The 23581-nt window shown below is 38.2% G+C and overlaps 1 protein-coding gene across 5 annotated transcripts in view; it reads left to right on the top strand.

Moving 5' to 3' along the window:
* The window catches only part of BLNK (B cell linker), a 105507-nt gene that overhangs the window by 71056 nt on the left and 10870 nt on the right, over window positions 1-23581 (top strand). For 3 of the 5 annotated variants that reach the window (XM_026094156.2, XM_026094158.2, XM_026094159.2), the window contains 16 exons: window positions 3141-3206; window positions 8946-9002; window positions 10985-11034; window positions 12092-12132; window positions 13019-13175; window positions 14369-14538; window positions 15048-15129; window positions 15819-15902; window positions 17308-17333; window positions 17856-17884; window positions 18170-18256; window positions 19045-19087; window positions 20949-20976; window positions 21301-21373; window positions 21973-21988; window positions 23066-23108. In XM_026094156.2, coding sequence (XP_025949941.2) covers window positions 3141-3206; window positions 8946-9002; window positions 10985-11034; window positions 12092-12132; window positions 13019-13175; window positions 14369-14538; window positions 15048-15129; window positions 15819-15902; window positions 17308-17333; window positions 17856-17884; window positions 18170-18256; window positions 19045-19087; window positions 20949-20976; window positions 21301-21373; window positions 21973-21988; window positions 23066-23108 — 1052 coding nt within the window. The remainder of the gene's footprint in view (window positions 1-3140; window positions 3207-8945; window positions 9003-10984; window positions 11035-12091; window positions 12133-13018; window positions 13176-14368; window positions 14539-15047; window positions 15130-15818; window positions 15903-17307; window positions 17334-17855; window positions 17885-18169; window positions 18257-19044; window positions 19088-20948; window positions 20977-21300; window positions 21374-21972; window positions 21989-23065; window positions 23109-23581) is intronic. The other 2 variants (XM_026094157.2, XM_064514066.1) reach the window with 1 other exon arrangement.

The raw sequence follows: 23581 nt of genomic DNA, 5'->3' as shown, positions 1-23581 counted from the left end.
TGCATGGGAAAAAATAACTGCATCTGCAGCAGCACATGCAATTATTTCTAAATTAAATGCATCCATTTATTTTTAATAGAGATCTGAATTAAAATGCCACTTTAAATTATAGTCTTATTCAATGCACATGAAACATTACAGTGACAGTTTAATCAATTCACCTAAATATGATCAGATGAAAAGCAACCTGTTCTGGGATCTTGTAGTTATAAGCCCTGCCCCCCCCCCCCACCTGATGCAAACCAAAGTGGCTATCTAAAATAAAATCGGTCATGTGAAAAATGAAACAACTTTTTTCAAAATACAGCCACGCCATTTTAAAGATATATGAATGCCAGAGATGGGCCATGTGCAACATTCAGATCTAAATCCAAAGTTGGATTGAGCTTTGGACCCCAACTCTAACAATAAATCAATACTGGAGCAAAAATAACTAATGCTCACGTGCAATTTTAATTAAAGGCTGACAAGCCTTTTTGAAAAGGACGCAAATGCTTACAAACGACCATTCTCCCCAAACTAGAACTAAAACCATTTAATTCTCCTCTCATTCTTTTGATTCCTCCTTACTTTTCATTTATAAGTACTGCCAGGTGCCAGCTGGGGCACAAAACAGAAACAGTAAAGTGCAAAAGATGGCTATTTATGATCTTTCAAGCATAACCAGAAACCAAATGTCGTTTTAGAAAAACTCACAAAAGCAGAAGTTCTTTTGAGATCTTGACCTCAGACTTGTAGATTTAATGGATCTGGTTAGTTTAGACAATAAAGCTTTTCTGATAGATGTAGTCAATTGTTGCAGCAAATCTCTAAGCATTTTTTTCACTTGTTTCTCACATCTATAAGTAAACCTTCTTTATTTAGAATCAGCAGTTTACATTATACTGTTTTGCTATAAATTAATGGTATGAGGTTTGAGCAAAAGTTAAAGATCTGCTTGTGAAATATTTGTCAGAAGGTTATTCTTGTGATTTCTTTGCTTAATGGAGAACCTAAAAAGGTCTCTAAGGAAAGCTGGGCAAAGATTTAGGCTCTAGGAATAGTCCTTATGTATCAGATACATGACCTATTGTAACAGAGCAGGACTGATGCATGACAGGGCTGCTGAAAGTGAGAAATACCCTTCAATTCCAGCTGACATAATGAAAAGGGCTACTAAGATGATTAAGGGACTGGAGCATCTCTCTTATGAGGAAAGGCTGGGCCTGTTCAGCCTGGAGAAGAGAAGACTGAGGGAGGATATTATCAATGTATGCAAATATCTTAAGGAAGGGCGTAGAGAGGGTGGGGCCAGACTCTTTTCAGTGGTGCCCAGCAATAGGATGAGAGCCAATGGGCACAAACTGAAACACAGGAAGGTCTGACTGAACATGAGGAAAAACTTCTTTACTGTGAGGGTGACTGAGCGCTGGAACAGGTTACCCAGAGAGGTTGTGGAGTCTCCTTCCTCGGAGGTGCTCAGAAGCTGTCTGGACACAATCCTGGGCAACATGCTCTAGGTGACCCTGCTTGAGGAGGGGAGTTGGACTAGATGGTCTCCAGAGGTCCCTTCCAACCTCAACCATCTGTGAAAAGATCAGATTGCTCTGTTAATAAACAGTGTTAAGATGAAAAATAAGCTATCTCAATGTCTTTTTTTTAAGCAAGTCTCATAAAATAAGGATTAACTGTCATTACCAAAATCATACTAGATCTGAGAAGAAGGTAGGAGGTAGGAAGAGCCCTCTCAGCATAAACCTAATATTCTACCACTATCTGATGCCTAGAGTGGCTACCTGTCTGCTCAGTCTGATCCATGCATCACAGAGAAATAGACACATATTATTAATGCAATTATTTCCCAATTTTGGTTATTTGATGCTCATCTAATTCCAATTTCCTTTGAAAAAGTTATTTAAATGTTTGAGAGGGACCACGGTTACTAATGATGAAGCTGGAAGATATGTTTCTTTTTAATAAAGCTCTGCACGTTACTCAACCGTCTGCATATTAAGGTAGCAAGTTTAAAGAAACCTTTAAAAAGAAAAAGAATACTTTGATTTTTTGTACTGGTCTTTATAAGCAAAGCTTCAAAAAGCCTTTTGGTAGTCTGATCTTGCTTCAGCAATAAGATAGGCAAGACTAAAACATGAAATGACATAGGCTATTTATAATGACAAATGCAAGGCAGAATTTCTAAAAGCCCGTTTTGAAAAATCACTTTCTCTATTGGTTTAGATAAAATCTTCAGCTCAAGTCTAATACAGGATGTTTCATTTAGGTGTATAGGAAGAATATAAACTGTGGGAAGAAACTAAAAAAATATATGCAATCTTTTGGAGTTTCTATTAAGATCAAACTTCTAACAGTATTTGTTATAAATCAGTATTTTTGCAATGTTATATCTGTGTTCCTGAAATTGGTTTGGTTTTGGTGGGGTTTTTCAAATGCGAAGGGAAGTGGGATTCTAAAATGCTACTTCTGGACTAAAGAATGAGTTACTCAACTTAAATTGACTTGATGACAAGTATATTTTTAATGAGGTCAGGGCAACTAACTGAAAAGTAAGAACAAGCTTTGGTTTCAGCTATCAGTCTATGTAACTGGAGTCACGAAATGATGAGTTTTTACAGCTCAGAGTCACAGATCCTCTAATGGCCTGGGCACAGTAGGACAGGAATGTATCATTCCTCTCCCCCTGCATCCCCCCCGATAACTACAAACACCATGGGCATGAGGTGAACAGTCTGCTGATGGAATGACTCACGCAAAGTCAGAAATCAGATAGCATTCCCGCTCTAGCTGCGAGAGGTTGTAAAGTCAGTTCTGAAGAAAATTTTAATCTTAAAATATTCTAAACTATTAATTTAGGCAATGAAGTTCTTTCTTGATGCACTGGAACTTAGCTCAATTGTTTAAACCAAGTTGTAGTACAGAGAAGGATAAAACATATCATGCCAAAGAGCTGTGTTAAAAAGGGAGGGAAACTTCATGCACAAATGATTTTAGCAACTAAACTACTTACTAAAAATGCTTAATGTATGTTTTTTGTGTTTACTATGGAAGGAGAACAACTATGAACATTCATTTATATAAATTAAGAAAAATACAGGAAATGTTTAATCAGATAGTAATTTTAATCCTGCTTTAATATCTTACAGGAAGCTTCAAAAGATGGTGCATGACATCAAGAAAAATGAAACTGGAATAATAAACAAGTTCAAGAAGTAAGTTTGAAATATCAGTCCTAGTTTTTTAAAGCTCAGATGACTAACATAACGTATAGCACTTTAAAGATAGAACCATGTCGTTCTAGAGGGATGTACTTCAATGTATACTAAGAGCTTCAGTCCAGGCTGACATGCTGAACTGTCATCAATAATAATGAGTCTCGCAAAGTAGCTACAGAACTGGGCTGCAAAGGGGAGTTGTGTTAGAGCACTTAAAAACACTGTTTGGGTAGAATGCCTTCTTACGTATTCTTTGGCAATGCTCATCGCCTACTGTTTGAGTGTGTGCCTTTTTACTCAAGCTGCTGTTTAGACTACCTGCTGCAATTAAATTTTAATTTGAACCCTACCTTGAGCCAACTGGTCAGACATCACAGTCAGAACTCCCATGAAAATGTTAAATCCTCCTGTGTTTCAGCCCCATAAAACAAAACCCAGCATTACCTACCATCCTTATTCCAGTAAGAAGTGCAAAACAGCATAAATACTGATGTCACATGCATAGGAGTATCACAAAATATTCATACTGTATATTTATATGTGGAGTGAAACTCCAGTAGTTCTACCTCCTTCCCAAATGAATACACTATTTGCTGTTTCCAGTCAAATGCCTATTTAAAGCGATTAGCCATTTAGTGCTCTGCTTTTTTTTTTTTTTTTTTTTTTTTTAATGAAATAGCTCATTTGCATTGCATTTCCATTTTGATGTGATTCCCCCATTCAGATGTCTTTACTTATGGGTCATTGACTACTAAAGTACCAAGTACTCTTAAAAGGTAATTAGTAGACAGCATCTACCATGTTTCCAGGAGGAACAAATCGAAGAACTCTACAAATACAGCTCTCATACATAAAAGATGTACGCAAACATTTTTTAAAACTGTATTTAAACAAGTGCGATCACGATGGCTCAATTCAAGAATGAAAAGTATGATTTTAACAAGAGCCAGTGCTAGGTATCTATGGGGCGGTCAGTAGACCAGTGGGAGCAGCAGTAAGGCTCTCCCTAGTCTGGCTGTGCAAGAGCTGTGGCAACCCGGGCAGGCTACAGCTCGCGGCCCCGCTGCCAGCCCGGTGGCATTGGTGTCAGCGGGGCAGCTGCTGTCGCGGGCAGAGGGGACAAACACCTCCAGGAGCAGCAGCCACCGCTCCATCGCTGGCATTCCCCAGGCAGGGCAAGAGCTCCCTTGTGGCATCTCTATCACAGCTCTGTTTCTGTCCATAAACCTTAAGCAGGCAGTTTGCAATTTACAGTAAATCATAGTCACGTGTTATATATGTTTGTTATTTCCACACAAGCTTAAAAGCAAAATTGCCCTTAAAGTGACTATATTTCAACTACTTAGATCTTTGATATAATTTAAGCACACTTTTGGTTTTAACACTGTGTGTGTGTATATAGCCCGCTCTGTTCAGACAGATTTCTACCTGCAAAAACCTTTGCTTCGCTCGGGACCTGCTCACAGGGACTAGCTTCTAGAATCACGGCTTTTGGTGGAGATGGTTTGGGGACAGGTGTGGGAAGTAGAGGGATTTTCGTTTTGTTTTGTTTTTTCTGTTTTGGCTTTCTACGTCAGAGTAATTTAAGTGTAGTTAATATTAATAATGTTTTAATGGGCCCAGTGCAAATGCCTCAGAGAGGAAACCAGGTGGCAGAAACAACAGAGGCATTTCAAGTCTATAAGTTGAGGCAACAAATTGTCTTCCAGGATTGCCTAGATGTGAGGTCTGCTGTTAATCAGGATTGCTCTGACTGTATGCCCTTCCCTGAGAGCAAAGGGAAAGATAGACAAGGCAAAAATAACAGGAACTAAAGGTAGCTAAAGCTGGGAAGGTCAGAGGTGCCATCATTAAATGTCAGATACAAGATAGCTGCTATAATGCTGCAATTATTTCATTCTAGCAAGATTAAAAAAAAATCCACAAAAAGAGCAGGCTTAGAAAAACTTTCTTAATGTGTGACTGCAGCACAAAGCTCACATTCGACCTCTCCCAGCTATGAAATCAGAGTACAAATTATGAGATGATGGGAAAAAAAGAACTCTATCTTTAGCCCACAACATAATGAGTCTTGCAAGACTTTGAAAGCTTTGAGTTGACAACCTTGAGAAGGATATATACAATAGATCCTAAGCTTTGCAAAATTAGAACTGGCTGTATTCCACTGAATTTGCCCTTTTTGGGATGGGGGGGTTAGTAATGCTTTTTCTCTTTAAAAAAAAAAAAAAAAAAAAAAAAAAAGTCATCCAGTTGATCACTCATTTTACTTGAGTTACATGATTATTTTATGTAATGTCTAAGGCATAAACATGATGGAAACAAGAAAAATTGTATAAAAACTTGGCTTTCTGCAGCACAGATTTGGAATTTTTCTATACACTGGAGAAAAATAAAACATTTTGGCTCAGATTTGAACCTACTATAAGTAGAAATAATCTTAGAAGTCAAATAATTTACCTGCTTATTCCAAGCCTTAATTTGTCACAAACAACATGTATTTCATGATCATTCTTTCAATTTCAGGCTTACAGTATACATTTGACTTATTATGAGTATTTGTTAAGACATTTCCAAAATCTAGTTGGCTCTTAACCACACACAATAGTAAGAAAAGTTCCTGCATCACTCTCCAAGCTAATTCATTTTTGGGGCTGTGTATGTATGCCTAACATACACATAGCTTTTAAAGTTCTGTGGAAACAGCCTGAATAGTGGTGGTAACAGGAAAGAAATTTAGAGTAGTTTCTTCATTGCTTAAAGGTTCTTAAAACCTCACTCAAAATTCTCTGATTGTAAAAGTAAAACCATTGGCTACTGCAGGCTGCCGTTCACCTGCTTGCCCTTAATCACATGCATAATTGTTTATAACACTGGTGTCCCGGTTGCTAGGAAGATCATGATTTCAAAGAGGATTATGCATTCAGGTTTAAAAGAAACAATAGGTATAGCCAAAGTTGTATAAACAATCCGATGGATGGGTGGGGGGAGGCAGTCCATATCCACATCCTTGGTAATACAAAACAGGGAAATTAGAAGGAGAAATTACAGTTTCGCTCTGCAGGATGGCTGCCTGTGTTTGAAACCTACTGTAAAGATGTAGCACTGATCTGTAGATCACAAGCTTTAAGCCTCGAGGCTTTGTTCAGGGGACTCATAACTCCATTGAAGTCAATGCTAAAATTTATATTGCATATACAGTAAAGTCAGGATTTCACCCTTAAGTTTTAGTACATGCTGACTTACTGTGCTGGATAAGAAACTAGGAGTTCACGTTACTCACCTTAGTGTAATATCACATCCTACTGAAACTTTGTTTGCAAAGCCATCAGAAACAGCTGAAATTCGGCACATATTTGTTATTCAACTGCACACAATCCAAATGTGTCCATTTCTTGAAATCACATTGGCTATGTGACCTGAAGAATGGAAAGAAGATGCATCCTCATCTCATCTGCTTTACCTAACTGAAAGACTTCAGATTTGTCCAGTCCATTTTTTTTTTACTACTTATAACCTGACCAGACATCATCTTCCACCCTGAGCTGTACCAGCTTAAGAAGGTATACTCTCCCATCACTTCCCAGATACTTGCAACCTACTCCCAGTCCAGTCTGCTGGCGGATTTGCTCATGTAATGTGGCTAGCTTAGTTAATTTAAACAGAGCGTTACCATCCCAGGTCACTTTGACTGAAATGGGCTGGGAGTGCTCACGCAGTCCCACTCTGCCGGCACGCTGGAGGGGGAGTAACTTCAGGCAGTTGTGTCACTAAACGTCTCTTCAACCTGCATAGCTGCAGCCACAAGATATCTGTGATCAAACCCTTGGCAGAGGGAAAAGTGGTATTTTATGCACTAAATAAAGAGAGCAAAGTACTAAAAGCAAGCTGTGGCACACTTAGGCAAAGAAATCAGGAGAAAGTATAATAAGTAAGTTTTAACTGTATTCTGAAGAAACATAAATTTCCACAGGTAGCTGAATAGTATGGTTTGAGTATCTTTATGTTATAACCTGAAGATTTTTGTTAGTAGAACAGTATTTCATTAATGTAAAACAAAAAAAAATCAAAACCCAAGTATATGCCATTTCAATGCTACAGCATGTTGTAAAGAAAATGTGTAAAAGGGTAGCAAGAATATTAAAAACAACTGCAAATTAATTTTGTGCAATCACCAAATTTTCCCCCCCAAATCACCAATTTTGTGCAATTCCAAAGCTATAACAAACTACTCCACTGAGTCATGAGAACACAGCTCAAAAAGTTTATCTGCCAGCTACATTGCTTGTGTTTGGAATTCTGAAAAGCTTTTGGAGAAAGTTCAATTAATTCATCTTTTAATCACAAGTGTGATGATTTAGTGCACTTAGGAGTAATATATACTATAATTACTCAACTCAGTAAGGATGTCAACATAATTTTTGTAAATCCTATTAAGTAAAAATGTTTAAGAAGAGGATGGGCTCTTGAAAATGAAGAGATTTTAGCCACATCTTAAAAGCTAGGGGAGGGAGCAAAAACACTAGTGAGGAAATGCATCTGAGAAGAATTAAGTGCTAGACACAAAGGGTCACTACTACAGAAGTGTGATTGCCTTCCTTGGTACAGTTTGTTTAAAAACAAGTGTTGCTAGAACAGAAAACCCAGACCTCTGCTGCAGTTCATTACAATTTCTCCATATAGTTCAGGAAAACACATATGTGATATTAAGTTCAAGCATAACTTTAAGCATACCTGTAATTCCTATAGGACTTGTTAGCTGACCAAAGTTAAGAACGTGCCTAAATGCTTTGCTGGATCAACTGCAGCATGCTGTAGAGGGGAAATCTCAGAATGTATAGGGCTTTTTAATGAAATAATTTGTTCTCCTAAAGGTTGTTTTGTGTTTCTGCATGGTGCATTGTGCTCTTGTGTGAGCAGCATGAGGCCCTGTTACGTGAAATGCCACAAATGTTAACTGGTTATTTGTCAAAGGTAATGATGTAGTAAGATGTGTTACATTGCTTCTAAAAATCTGAAAATACACTCAAAAACGTATTTGGATTTTATGGATGAGTCCTTTAGAATTGAAATTTCTCTGAGATATTTGAAAATCTCCAGAAAATACTTATTTTCTATTAAATTTTAGAAAAATGTTAATCTTATTAAAGTCAATGGAAACTTGAATTATTTGTTGGTTTTTTCCATTAGAGCTAGAACAGAGATATTTCACCAGCTTTAAGTCCAGAACTGAATATTACTAGAATATTTTACTTGGAAATTGCATTTGCTATAATTTTGTATAACTCAGTTAAAAGATAAGTTACAAAATCATTCTGTCTTCCACTTAAATATGTATCCTCAGTTGGATGGGATTGGATTCTTTCAGTCCTCTGTCATTAACGTCAGGGGAACAGGAATGAGTCAAACGGACACACTGCAAGCATCTATGTGTATAATTACACCAATATCTGAAATAGCTAGGTAACTCCTTGGCATAGGGATCGGGTCTTTTGAGCTTGCATTGCAGTTTGCATGGTGGGTAAAACTCTGGCTCTAGCAAAGTGAAAAGCAAAGCTCCAACTGACTTCAAAAGAGCTTGAATTTTAGTTCTAGCACTCAATAAATTGTGCCAGTACAGTGAGATCTTCTTTAAGTGGATTTAAATTTTGCAGTAAGTATTTGCAAATATAGATGTGGCCATGAACTGTTTCAGCTTTGTGATGGAAACGTGATTTCTTTTCTTCTATTGATATTCAGGTTCCAAAATGAACAAGTGGCCTTAATTTGCAAAACTGGGAAAGATACTTGGGATCGGTATGCTACCTCAGAGCTGCACAGTGGCATGATAGGTCGCTTAGACACAGAGCTCTGTTCTGTGCTTTGTATGCTTTCGTTGTAACGTATTTACACTTTCTGTCAGGGCCGCTGCCAGGATTTACAGGGCCTGGGACAAAGTGTTGAAATCTTCTGCTTAGCACTTTGGAAATGTGTAACGTGGGCTGGGCCACATGTTTTGCCCTGTGACCCAGAAGGCCTCTGACTCCTGCCTCAGTCCACTGTTTTCCGAGTCTCCGCTGTCTCTGAACATCTCAGGACAGACTTGTTGCAAAGTACATGAACAGATTTTGGTCTGCCCTCTCTAGACCTAACATCTAAGGCTGCTATCTCTCCTGGCAGCAGCCCTGGGTTTTTCTTTCTAACATGCCTGTGCTAACCTGGGCAGAACACAACAGCAGTGCTGTTAAGAATGCTTATTAATTTACTGTTTGTACACTAAGTTATGCTCATGCTGCAGGAAGCTAAAGACTAGAAAGATGCAGCTCTCCTTCATTAGTGTTGTTAATAATGAACAAAGCTAGATAAATATTTTGAAAAAATGTGTCTGGAATTTTTTTTTTTTTTGAGCTTTAGCAGTGCCTTTACAATTCACTAATTCATTCATGCATGTTTATATTCTGTGAATATCTGAGCAATTGAATTCTATGAATTCAACTTAAGAGTAACCAAAGCATTTCTCAAAACAGGCTTGAAAAAATTTGTATGTTGATGTGTTAGTGCCAGAGTGCCACCACCCCAAGTTACATTGTTACCTGAACAAAAACAGCGAAGCAGTATGCTCAAGACTTAAATATTAAGTGTCAAATTCTTTCTGTAAAGTAAAATTTCTAGACATTACTATTGCTCAGAGAATCACAAGAAAATATTTTAAATTCTCAGTGAACAATATTCTTTGTAAGTAATTTGCTCATTTTTGCAAATGAATAACATCAAGAAATTCCATGGCTGAAGAATGATCGAAGCCATCAATTCAGTGGCAACGGTTCAGATCCATGGTGAGGTCCCATCAGTGCTACAGGGAAACTGTCAGATGATGTCTAAAACTCACTTTAAAGAGTCATTTTAATGTAAATTGTATTAATATTTTATATTGCTACAAAAAGCAAATTTTTCTTGTCTTCAGATACGTCAGTCTGGCATGTAATGTCGCACATGCACCATTTGGTTTGACTTTACACACAGATTTTTATCTTTTTTTACAAGATAATGTTAGAACATTAATGAAATAATATATGAACTGACTATGTAATTCAGTATGTTCTCTGGACAGTTTGAATTTAGCAAGCAGGAATATATATATAGATATATAGATAGATATATAGATATAGCACAGGAAGCTATAATTGAAGACAAAGCTGCAAAGATCCTGTCAGTATTTCTGCAAGTAATCGTTTGATTCACTCAGTACTAAAAATGTGGTTATAATAGTACTTGCCAAAAAAAGAGTATACCATAAAAAAATAGCCAGTGCAAACAGAATCTGGCCTTGAGAGACCTGTTATACATTTAAACATTAGTCAGAAAATAAAGTGCATGCAAAACAGTAGTTATAAAATAGAACCAGAGTGCCAAACCCTTTTCTCTTGCTACAGACTTAAGAAAATCTGATCGGTCTTAAGAGGTTTCCTAAGATAGATGTGTATTTATCTTTGATGACACCTATATCATCAGATTCTGTATTGAAAGTGAAAAGGAGGGTGGGCAAGGAAGCTGTTCTTTCAAAATAGGTTCTTAGCCAAAAAAAAAAAAAAAAAAAAAAACTCAGGTTAGATTCTAATTTCCTGTGTGTTTCGAGCCTTTCAAAGCATTCTCTCACAGCTATTTGCTAAGCATCTGCAATGATAATCTGTATTTCTTCAGCTGCGGATATCTTTTGTCATCAATGTTTTATGTGCGTAAGGCTTCCTTCTAGCTATTATGACATATTAGATCATAAATTTAATAATTATTGTTTACAGGCTAAAAAAAAAACCACCACCAAGTGTACCACAAAGGGATTATGCTTCAGGTAAGACTGGATTAATAGAAATTTAAAGTGCATGTCTGTGTGTATTTGATGCCTATATGCGTAAGATTAGGTCAGCTATGCATTTCCTCATAATTTCCTGTTGGCAAGACAAGTGTACTGTTACCAGCTACTCTGAAGATAACTCTCACTTACGAAATGTGAAGCAAGAAAACCATAGCAAGTTGTCTCACCATGAACAAACAGTAGCAAGCAGCTGCTCCCTCAGAAACAATATTTACCAGGGTGCTATATTGTAGGCTGCTCTAAGGATGGAGTAGAATTCACATCTTGTCCCTTTCTGCCAGGAACTGTGAAGTGAAAGTGAAAGTACATATGGGGGAAAAGCTGAATTAATCACCATACCATAGGAGTCAGACTCACTTGATACTGTTAACATAATAATGATGACATCATGAATAGGTATAGGTATAATATATATGTATGTGTGTATATGTATATAGGTGTATATACATAGATAGTATGTATGTATATATGTGTGTGTGTATATTTAGGTAGTATATATGTATAGGTATACAGCACTGCCCACAAATTTGTTTATGCCCATCTTTATATGTTAGCAGTTGTTTTGTTAAGGAAACAATATGAAATACTGAAGCAGAAGAGGGCACTTGCTGGAAGTTATCAGCCCACTGTTCAATGGTTATTGTGGCCACTCTTCATTAGCCTCCTACCCTGGGACTTTTAACAGAGAAAAAAGAAACTGAATACCCAAAGGTCAGAACTAGTTTTGTTGCAAAGAAGTTGTTACTCCTATTTAGAAATGAGATGCGTTAGCAGGACAACCTCAGTGAACTGCACACTCTACTATTCTACTATACCATTTTATACTGCTTTTACAACAGTTCTATAACAATTTATGAAAAACAAATAAGCAGGAGAGTTTACTAGTCAGTCAAAACCAGATGTGTTTGTCCCCTGTTTAAGAAAATTTCACTATTTTTATTTTTTAACTGAATATGATAGGGTTTTTTTGAATCTATGCTTAAGATGCACATTTATGCTATTTCATCTCCTTAAATAACTCTGTTTGGTTTAGAGCATGCAGACAATGAAGAGGAACAATGGTCAGATGATTTTGTAAGTATATTTTGGGGGGCTAGTAGGAAGTTACTCTAGCAACGAGTTCAGCACAAACGATAATAATGAATGTTTAGTTTTGAATTACCTACTTGTAGTTGAACTTATACCACTGAAATCGTATCTTGTTTGTGACATTACCATTATTTACGAATGGTCACTGACTTTTAGGAACCTCAGGTTTTTTACATTCAACTTAAAGGTACACATGAGAAGCACTGTCAACGGCAGCCATGAATGCTCAGCCCTTCGGACAAGTAAATAAGTGACATCAATTTGAGGGACTTCTTAAACTGAACAAAAATTTCAAAAACAAGGAAGTTCTGTTTTTTTTGGGGGGGGGGAACATTTGTTTTTAAAAATGAAAAACTTCTGATGAGATTCTAGACAACATTAGAATGAAGCAAGTCATGACCAGCTGTCTTCCACAGCTAGTTCATTGCCACACTGTACAACCTATCACCCTATTTCCTTCAGCAGGAAGTGACCTATTTCCTTCAGGAGTTAGCTCTTGCGCTCTCTTTAATAGGAGAGGAAGAAGTGGCAGGACATATAAAGAGTTTTGGCTGGAGCTAGGAAGGACATGTCCTGTGAAGAAAAACAACCTGTTGGTCCATAATGTGAAGACTGAGCTCTTAGTATGACAGAGTCCTTGGAGGTGCCAAGGAGAAGGGGACCAGGAAGGGACTTGGAATAGAAGGGAAGGGGAGACAGGTGGAGTTCCTACTTGTTTGGGGAGGGAACAGCGAAGAGGAGCATTACTTGTCTTTTCAATGGGTTTTTGTAATTTTGTTAATTGTACTCCTGCAAGGATATTTGAATGTCATACCCTGCTATGAAGCCATAAGTGTTATGAAGTGAGAAACAGGAAGTTCTGTCTTTCTAGGACAGTGATTATGAAAATCCAGATGACCACTCTGACTCTGAGATGTACGTGGTCCCCAGTGAAGAGAACGCTGATGACAGCTATGAACCGCCTCCAAGTGAGCAGGAGAAAAAGAAGATTCCCTCAGCATTCCCTATCTCTAGGGGTGAATACGCAGGTAGATATGGAATAGTTGGTTACGTCAGCCTGACAATTGCTTATTTATCAGTACCGAAAGAGAGATGGCCTCAAGTGGACTAACCTGTCCCTTCCTCAAGAGTTTGCTTTTAATTCTGACAATCGGGTGCTCAACTTTCTGGGGTATGATTTGTTGTTATAGCACAAAACAGGTTAGCATGGCTAACCCTAGCAATGCTTAGGGTTTTAATGTAATTGTAAGGCCTACAGACTTTGACAGTCATCCACTAACTATAAAATTCAAGCAAAGGTGTGGGGAAGTATTACTGACCTGGCCCCGGCCTCATCCGTGTATTTTAATGAGGGATTCATACTGAAGGTTAAGCACATAAGACTAGACTCTGAAGGGTCCCTTCTTAATCCTGTTTGTAGCTCAAATTGTTATTCCAAAAGCACCAAAGCAGAGGCCAAAGCAGCCCAAACATCCATATTGTCCTTCAAAATTGGTAGTGAGTAGGATAAATATACTGAAACACAGGACAGGAGAAAGATTTTACTTCAGTCCAACAGAAGGGCCTTCTTTCTTGCTGCAGTGATTCTTTTCAGCAGGTCACATTTGAGTGAAAGAAAGTTAGCTTCAGTTACATGAAGATTTGGGCCTTGAAAAGAAACATCAGCATGATGCCAGCTGTTAGTACGTAAGACTGTGGACTGTAGAATAGCCACTGAAGTGCTGTAGTGCCACACATGTACTCACAGATGTTTATAAACACATCACCTACATGTCTTCTGAATAGGTGAGGAGTTTTAAAAATGACACCTGCTATAATTTGTATTTCAATCCCACCCTTTATGCTATAACAGTTATTTTTTCACATGACAGATACGTTCTTTGTCACTTCCCATCACCAAAGATCACACTGGCACAGAGCATGCTAACTAATGGACTACACCATCTGGCCACCATCTTCTTCCAGAGGAGTTAAGAAACAGTTGTTTGCCTAAGTCAAGTGTCTAGGCAGCTTTTGTGGCCTGACTGAGAGGACTGGGTTGCTACCCTGACATAGGACTAGTTTGCAGACATATCTCAAAATCAGGACCTGCAGGCACTCGGGTCTGCTTTTTAACTTAAGTTGCAGCCACAGTAGAGAGATTTGTTTGCATAGGTAGAAGAGCATCCAGAGGCTAATAAGTAGTTTTTACCAAAATTGTTTTCTTTTTTTCCATTAAAAGACAATCGCACTAGTCACCAGCAGCCTCCTCCCATCAACAAACCCCTCCCAACCATGCCCAGTCCAGCCTCGTCCAGACCAAAGAAACCATCCAAGCCATCTCTGCCACTGCCATCTACTGTTCCAAAACCAAAAGTACCACCAAAGCCTAAGGAGTGCAGTGATGATGAGGTAATGTTCATAGATATACTTGTTTTGACGGTTTAAATGAATGATGGCCCTACAGCAATCATGAGGTAGACCACAAGGCAGTTCAACATGCTGGTCTCCATACCAGCCTCTCTGTCTATAATTGAGATCATTCTGTGCATCACAAGCAATGATCTGTGAGTACCAGGCTAATTTGTAGTGGATATCTGCTTACTTCAAGTATCCGTGGAAGCCATTTAGAGCACCGAATAGTTTCTGTTCATCCATAACAAGCTGCAGGCAATAGAGAGAGAGCAACTTTGAACGTTACACCAGAAACAGAAGGGAAGGGAGGGCTTTTATCCACCAGTCTATAACTGGAGTTATTTAGTGAAGGGTTTTCAGTCTCAGGGAATCCCATCCATATATAGTATGATAAATGTCTGAAATAGCAGTCACTGTGAAAGGGGAACTACTGTGGGCTGCTGCCAGGACTTCATTCCCAACAGTTCTTTGAAGTGATGCCGATTTAACAGGTAGTTTTCTCACAGGACAATTACATCGTGCCAGTGGACAACGATGACGATAACTATATCGAACCCACAGAAAGCAGCACGTCACTACCTACAAGACGTGAGTTTTAATCATTTAAGCTGATAACTGTTTATTACCTTGTTAGGAACAACAGTGAGAAAAACAGATTGAACTACTATCTATTTCTAGAGTTCAAAGAGAGGAGGTGCAGCTGTTAAAAAGAATACAACCTTCCAAGGGGCACTTGTCTCCTTTGGCCATGACAAGGCCAAGGCAAATTATGTATGCTGGAAAGCATGTTTAATTCCTGCCTCTCTCATTCAGCTATTTCAAAGTCCAGCCCTGGTACCTCCAGAAAGCTTTTCATGGCATGAGATCTCTCTCGTTATTCTAGAGAGCCACAGCATTAAACTTCTGTTTTCTGAGCCTTTTTAGGCTTTCAGTAAATAAAGACTTTAATTTTTTTAACCTCACTATCTGAAGTATATTTAGCTGGTGACTGAAAATACAGTTCTATGGTGAAAAGCAAATAGAGAAGAGTATGTAGTTCTGCTCTTTGACATTACTGACAATATCAGACCTATTCAGCGAGGCATGAACACTGTGAATAATGTTTCCCTTCTAAAATGAGAGCTTCTTTCTGCCTTGGTTGACTTGTTCAAGGTCACACAAGAAGACAGTAGGCTATCACTAGGACCTTTTTAATGTTTATTCTTATTGCGTAAATGTTACTTTTTTAAAAATACACATACACACACACCCCTATACCTATGTATATCTGGTTTTAGCTCCTGTGAACAGATTTATGAAACCAACAACAAAGTCAGCCTTCCCCACTCCTGCAAAGCCTTCTCTTACTTCTGACACACAAGGTATGTGGATTTTGTATCACTGTTAAAATATGTTAAAATGGCATAACCTAACAATGAACAATATTAAATTACATGTGATGTATTCAAAATATAAACCATATGACATACTTCTGCAAAACAAAAGTATGCTCCCCTCAGGTATTTCTGTTTTGTAGCAGGTTTTTTTGCCTAGCTTTAATAGCAAATCTGTTTTAAGAATGACTAAAATTGGAACAAGCCATTTGCCCCAAACTAACTTATTTTTAGTCTTCTGCTCTAGTAGAAGAACTCAAGTAGATCAATACAACTAAAATAGTTACAAGACTCAGTATGTTATTAATCTCATTACCCTGTAGAAACCAAGACTCAATATTTTAAAATCACATCAAGATTCAATCTTTATGAAATTCTGTATAAACCGATGTTTTGCACACCCTGTGATACAGTGTTCCAGTTTGTAAGTTCTGTAAAAAGCAGTTATTTGGAAAAAGGAAGAAAAGCAGAAACAAATAAGAGAGGGATCACATTTGCTTTTTGAAAGTGCAGATATAATTGCTTAATCTCCCTTAGCTGTGCTAACTCTGGGCTGTTTTGTTTCCTCATTGTGATACTAATTTCTTTGGAAAGTAACCTTTGCAAACTGTTAACAGGGTTCTTTAAAAGGCTGTGCATATTCATTAGTTATGTGTTTAACTTTCAAGTCATAAACTACAAAGCTTTTTATCACTGACTTAAAGTTTTGTCACAAACTTCTAAGACATTTTTAATGCCTCTTCAATCTTGGCCTTTCTGTAAATCAGTTTTTGACCAACAACCATCTCTTGACAGATTTGTCACTAAAAAAATAAAACAACCCCCCCTAGTGGGGACCTAAACACTTTTCAGTACAATGAAAGCACCAAAGCCTGACGTTAAATTTATTGAAATGTAGTTCATTTTTCATTGAAGAAACTAGACATAGATAAGGATGCTAGTGATTTCTGGCTTTTAATATCCGTGAGTTAAAATACATCTCTGAGACAGAGCTCATGGATGGACACTAACAACACAAATGAGTGGGTTTGGATTGATGATTCACCTAATCTCGACCTCCCTGAGTGTCCAAGAAAGCCTAAATGTCACCACAAGCATTCATCTTGCTTTTTGCAAAAAGGGGGCGGGAAGGAGAGTTTCATTTATACAGTGCCTGTTTATGCAGCCTTCCTGGGACTCTTTCTAAAGTTCCCATTGAAAGAATAGGTGTGTGGCTACCTTAGAGTTTAGGATCAGCTCAATTTAACAAAGCAGGCAGAATCAGGCTTTAAGTGACTTCTCCAAATTATTTTTCTGGAAGCAAAAGTACAATTCTAACCAGTTTTTCTGCTAAGGCAACCTGTGCTGCATTTTTGTTAACCAAAGAACATGTTTTTCCCTCTCTATCCTATAGAAGTCTATGAGGTTCCTGAAGAAGAGGTAAGGCCATTATGTATTTTATGACTCATGTTGCCCTCTGTCCATGAGGACAAACATAAATGTGATGGGGGGAGGAAGATTACTAGCCCCTCAAAGGGGAAAAATGGGAACAAATCTCTGTCTGCACCTAGAACTTGATGGGAGAGCAGAATAAATGGGGAAGGTTTGACGTTTCCCAGTCCTGTGTGATAGTGGTGAGTCCGGGAAGCAGCAGCCTAAGGGAATGCTTTCTAGAAGCAGAAGTGCAGCAAAAGGAATGACGACACTTCTGACAGTCATTTTCTTCCTACTTGCCGCTACTGACATGACGTATGGCCTAGCGGCATACTTAAGGCTTCACATTTTTGTGTTGAGGTATAGATTTCTACAACTCTGCCCAGTAATCTGCACGAAGATGGGACAGGCAGAAAGTCAGCCCTAAGTAAATCTGAGTTATTGCTATGATAACAAAAATATGATCATACGGATGTATTTTATGAAATCTAAAGATAACCAAATAATTCAGTGTGTTTTCTCTTAAAGGAAAAACCATCACCACCACCAGTAACCAGGTAATCCATTGCTATGAATATTTGTGCATTACTTGAAATTTGTCAGAAAATACATTTTCTCATCTAGATACCTATACATTTAATAACTTTCTGTCTTTGGAATATCTTCACAAAAATAATGTAATTCATTTCTCTGTTAATTTTAATAACACCAGAGTAATATATATTGAAAAGAAATCTCTCAAGGGCATTTTTAGGATTTTGAGGGGATGGGGAGGAGAAATGCTTTTTTATTCATTATTTCTAAATAAAATTTTCCTTTCTGAATTAATGCTTTCTTGCTAGGTTCACCAAGTCACTTCCTTCTACACCTCCTCAGAATACGGAGCACTCCCACATGCACAGCATGTCACCCAAGTTGGATACTTCCAGGTGAATCAAAAGCAGCTTATGTCAGTAACAAATATTAATGGAGACAAACTCTTCTCCTCCCTCTTCTGTGCCCTTCAGACAATGAACAATTGTCAGGACATGTACACAGAACAAGCTAGGGATGTTGGGACGAGTTAAAAACGAAAGTTTCAGCTTCCTTGTCAACTTCTGTACTCGAGCCAGTTTGCTGAATCAGTGCTATTTTCTTGAATATACCTTTAGGGATGCAGTGCAGGAGTAAAACCTCTCTGCAAGCCAGTCTCAAGTCCTATTGTCAGTCTCTGCACCCTTGCAAACATCCCCTGCCCCCTTGCAGGGGATGAGGCACAGGAGGGCTGGTAAAGAAGCTGGACATGGGTAGTAAATTAACAATTTATATTACAACTCTCTGGAGGAAAAGAGGCAAAGGAAAGTGGAGTACGCAGCCTATTTCACTCCAGAAGTGTGGCTGCTAGGTAACCAAGATACTGTCTAATCTCTAGGACATCACTGTACAAAATAGGCCACATGCCCTAGGAAGAGCAGGTGGCATCCATAACATTTTATGTTAAGGTGTTTGGGGAGGCCCTGTACACAGTCATGGGGGACCCAAGGTCCAAGATAGAGGCTCTTCTACAAGAGTTCCTCGCTACAGGCAATGAGTTATCACAAGTGTAGCTAGCTGTGACTACATCCATTTACTGCAGACCTCATCCTCTCTAGATCTTGAAACACATATCTGAGCCAAGCAATTAAAAAAAAAAAAAGAAAAAAAAGGCTCAGTTTAACCTATTTTGTTTATTTTCCAGAAATATTGTGCCTCTTCCCAGAAATCGTCTTCATCCAAAAGCAGTGAGTAACTGATGTGCCGCTATAAAAGAATCTGTTAAGTTTTTCCAGTATCTGTGTTATATATGGATGCTTTTTATTATCTGGATTAGATAACAGGAACAGATGACTTTGAATTTCAGAATGATCTAATATTGTAATTGTGTTCTTTAATCTTTTGGACAAGAGAAGCGTACTTGACATCTGTATTGGTCTATGAAAAATTTTAAGTGGCTTAAGGGATAAGTCTAAGTCCACAAAAATAACCTTTTATACTAAAAAATGCCAGTGCCACTCCAAGAACCTTATTTTCAGTAGTAATGAGTGATTTTGCCCAACCTGAAGCACTTTCTTTCAGCCTCATTCATATTCAGATAATGAAGGATTAATATTTTTTGGAAAATGGAGTCTTCCTATGACATCTCAGACTGGGTAGTCTGAGTAACCAATATCACTTGCAAAGACAGGAATTATAAGCTTTGGATTTCCTATGGCTGTGTTTGTCATCTCTTTTTTACCTCTACCCTTGTCCCCAGTGTGTCCCCTTCAGTGTGCAAGAACAAAGGTTTTATGAAGCAAACCAGTTGGAAGTTTACCTAACTGAGCAGCAAATGGGCAAAAGCAAATACAGAAAAGGTTCTTTTTCAGCCAGATTGGTTCCTTAAACTGTTCTGCACCATAGCTTCACTAACATTTGTGCCAGCACAAGAGAGAGTGCACATCAGGAGCAAATTACCAAGAATCAAGGTGACAGTAACTGCACCAGCATCAGTGCCAAAAGCTATGTGCATTGAATTCTGTCCCAGCCCAGTGCTCTGAACCGTCCTTAAGCAATACCATTTTCTAGCAATGACTACACAGAGAAATTAGGCTTTTAAAATTAGGAGTTTGGAATCATACCTAAGTTGGATGCTGAGGTAACAACATAATGCAGATGGTATAAGAACATCTTTATAGTCTCACTTTCAATCTTTAAATTTCTAGATATGCCAAGTATTTCTGGTTTGGGGCGTAGGGGGGTGTTTTTCCCACAACACTAAATACAACAGCAGTAGCATTTTAGTTTCCCTTGCACTCGATCACAACATTCTTCCAATTAATTTGATCTATATCCTGTAAGATGCCGAACAATTCCTGAGTGGTGCCAAATCCAGGACTTCTCTTTTATGAAATAGTTTGATTTCTCAGCTCTTCTTACCAATATAAGATTTTAAAAAAGCCCATCTGAAGGGAGAACGTTGCACAGCAATTCCACTCTGATCAGTGCTAACAAGAATACTCCGGTTTCAGAACACTCTCTATTGCCATATTGCACCTGAAACGTCTCATTAGTTCACTCTCACAGCACACCTCTGAAATAGATATCATAGCTTTGCAGACAGAGAATCAAGAGAGACGAACATTTTGCCAGAGCCACACACTGATTAGTCACAGAACCAAGGATGGGGCTCCCAAACAAACTCGCATCTGTACAATGGGTGTAATCAGCCCCTGGGTACTTGCGGTTACGCAGTTCGGCACAAGAGCCACCCTAGGAAGGAATTATCCAGCCTACTCCAAACTTTTGGGTCTTCTGCAAAATTTCTACATTCCAGCTCAAAAGTTAAACATGTACCAAAAGATCTTGCTGCAAAATTTGGGCCACTTTTCTCTATGCTACATGAAATCCCAAGCTTATTCAAAAATAATTTGTTTTCTAAAATATTTTTAATTCCCTGATGAAAGCTGATTAAAAAGGATGCTGAATATTATATGCATTCTGTACCAATACTTTTTAAACATTAGTGCAGTTTGCCAAGAACAGATTATTTATGCACCTCCCATTAGATAATAATTTATTTTTTAATTGTTCCTTGTGAGATCTGATGGTTTTTTTCCATTACAGGACCGTGAAGCAAACAATAATGAGGAAAGTAAGTATTCTGTTTTGAAGACATGGTGATATGAGAGGGATTTGTTGTAGTAAGTGTTATTGGTGACCTTAATATACCATGCAGTGGAGTGTATCAGTGTAAATTTTATCCTTATCAGTCAGCAATGAGGAAGGCTACTGAACTGTTTTCTAGTTTAGTCAGCACGAAAACATGTCAAGAAAGAACTTATACCAAAGGATACTTTTTTGTACTTGTATTACTTTAACACTGAAATGGCTGTACCATTGCATTGTGGACCTTTAGAAAACCCACGGTTCAGATACTGCCAACACTGTATACTAAATATATCATATGCATCTCTAGGTCATAGCTTCAGTAGCACTCAGGAATCAAGATTTCCCACTGGAGCAGCTCCTTCTCCATTACCTAGAGTCATGTGAGTAAAAAACAATACAACTACTGCTCGGAGGGGGATGGGGTTAATTGCTAGCTGTATTAGAAGCAGAATCCTATCCTTGCCTGTGGCAACCAGAATTCAGGAGAATCTTCTGTTGTTTTTCATGAAACATATCCTGACTGGGTAAAAGCAAGCCAGGATCACTGCTGCCATGCCATCCTTCATTATTTCTGCAATACTGTTTGTATGATAGTGCCATTGCCCTTCACTGCCTGCCACTGATGGCAGATGTTAGCTGGCTTGCTTCATTTAGTCACATACTGCAGCAATGGCATGTGCATGCTTATAAATGAAGATAGTTGGGTTTCTTTTTCTTGAAACTTTTCTGCCCCACCCAAGTTGCCTTCTTAGGCCTTGGATAGAACATAGTTTCCTTGCATACCATAGGTACCTTTACTGAGAAGCCACATTACATCGGATACCCTTAATCTTTTTTACTACTGCTACCACTATCCAATAAAGAGTTGCATGCCACCTTTGCCAAAAATATCTTGGGTATCTGAACCTGATGCTCAGTTGCTAAATGAATTCCATGCATCTGTTGAGTAACCACGCTCTTTTTTCTTTCCACTCTGCAGAAAGAAAACTAATGCAGTAAGTTGATTTATAATTGTATAATTATGTGATAATTTTACAAGTAACTTTTAATTTTCTTGCAAGACTCAATTTGATCATAAATTTGGGCACAACATAAAGGCATGAAAAGAATAGGGAAAAAGGAGTGAAATAAAGAATGTAAACTAATTACAGGCGTTTGGGTGTAGTCATATGAATGAAGCAGCAGTAAGAAAGCTCAAGTAGAAGAATGAACAGATTAAATAGATGTTTGGATATGATACTCTAGGATATAACAATAAATGCACAGTGCAAAGACTGAGTAAAATGAGAAATAAATGGGAGCATGGGCCATTCAGAAGTATAAGCTGAAATCTTACAGGGTCTGCATATGGAGAACATGGATATATTTTAAGAATGATAGCTCAAGGAAGATGTAGGATTTTACGTACTAATTAGTAAGAAGTTTTTCAATAAATATTTCATCATTAGAAAAATATCCCAAAACCTCTTGTGGGAAAAAGTGGGAGAACTAATTGAAGTTTTCAAATCAATACATTTGAAAAAAATGTTTTGAAACTGACAGTTTATTCTCATTGTTCCAAAATGGAAAAAAAAAAAAGAAAAAAAACTGAAAGGCTGGGACAGTTTTTATTGTCAGCTGAACTGAATTTAAACTTCAGTAAAGAGAAGTGTTCAGACATTTAGTGGGCGTAGCTTTACCAAGATGAGAATATTCAAATTTTGATTCATAAGTATTTGGAATGGACTTTTCATCTTTGGACGTCTTGAGACCAGAATGAATCATTTGTTAAAACATAAACTTACTCCTGGGGTGACTCCACGCACTCATCTTATTAAGCATTCATCTCTAGATTTTACTTTTGTCCATCTTGTTTACACATATAAACTGGGATTCCAAATCTATTTTGCAAAATCCAAAGCTTCTCAATCATACCACTAGAGACATGGCCATTCTGTGACTATCCTCTATCTCCTAATCTGTCTGAGATGCTGTCAATTCTAAATGTACACTGGTTAACAAAAACTATTAAAATCATATTCTGGATGAATAATATGCCATTTAATATTTGATTTCCTTTTGTTTTATTGCAGAAACCAAGTTTACCATCCAGAGAGGCCTTAACTGTAAATGAAGGTAAACCATCTCCACTGCTGTGAAAAAGTTGACTTTCATCAGAACTTAATTTTCTCATATTAAAAACATAAAACACAACATCACATTCAATTTATTCTAGGTTTTTGGCTTTAGCAGTACAGAACTCGCTCTGGCCAGCCATAGCTGCACTGAATATCACTGTTCTCTAAAAACAGCCACAGTAAAACTACTGAGGTTACTGGCAGGGTAATGTACGACACAGTGTACCAGCAATGTGCCATAAAGTGCTCAAAGCAGGGAGAGGAAGTGCGAGTGCATCATCCCGAACTCAGAGAGAACCACCGCGCACAGAGCCGGCTCCTGGCCAGAGCCGGTCCCTCACGCTGGCAGAAAACTCGGCTTGCTCAGCGCGAGGCAGCAGCTCCCCCAGGCAAGCGCTCAGCGGGAGCCGCTGCCTACCAAGAGGGCGAGAGGCAGCCCGGCGGCCGCAGCTCCTCCAGCTGAGTTCCCGC

Source organism: Dromaius novaehollandiae, chromosome 6 (assembly GCF_036370855.1).
Source record: "Dromaius novaehollandiae isolate bDroNov1 chromosome 6, bDroNov1.hap1, whole genome shotgun sequence".
Taxonomy (NCBI): Eukaryota; Metazoa; Chordata; class Aves; order Casuariiformes; family Dromaiidae; genus Dromaius; species Dromaius novaehollandiae.
Note: the sequence above shows the minus strand (reverse complement) of the source record. Positions and strands in the feature narration are given on the sequence as shown.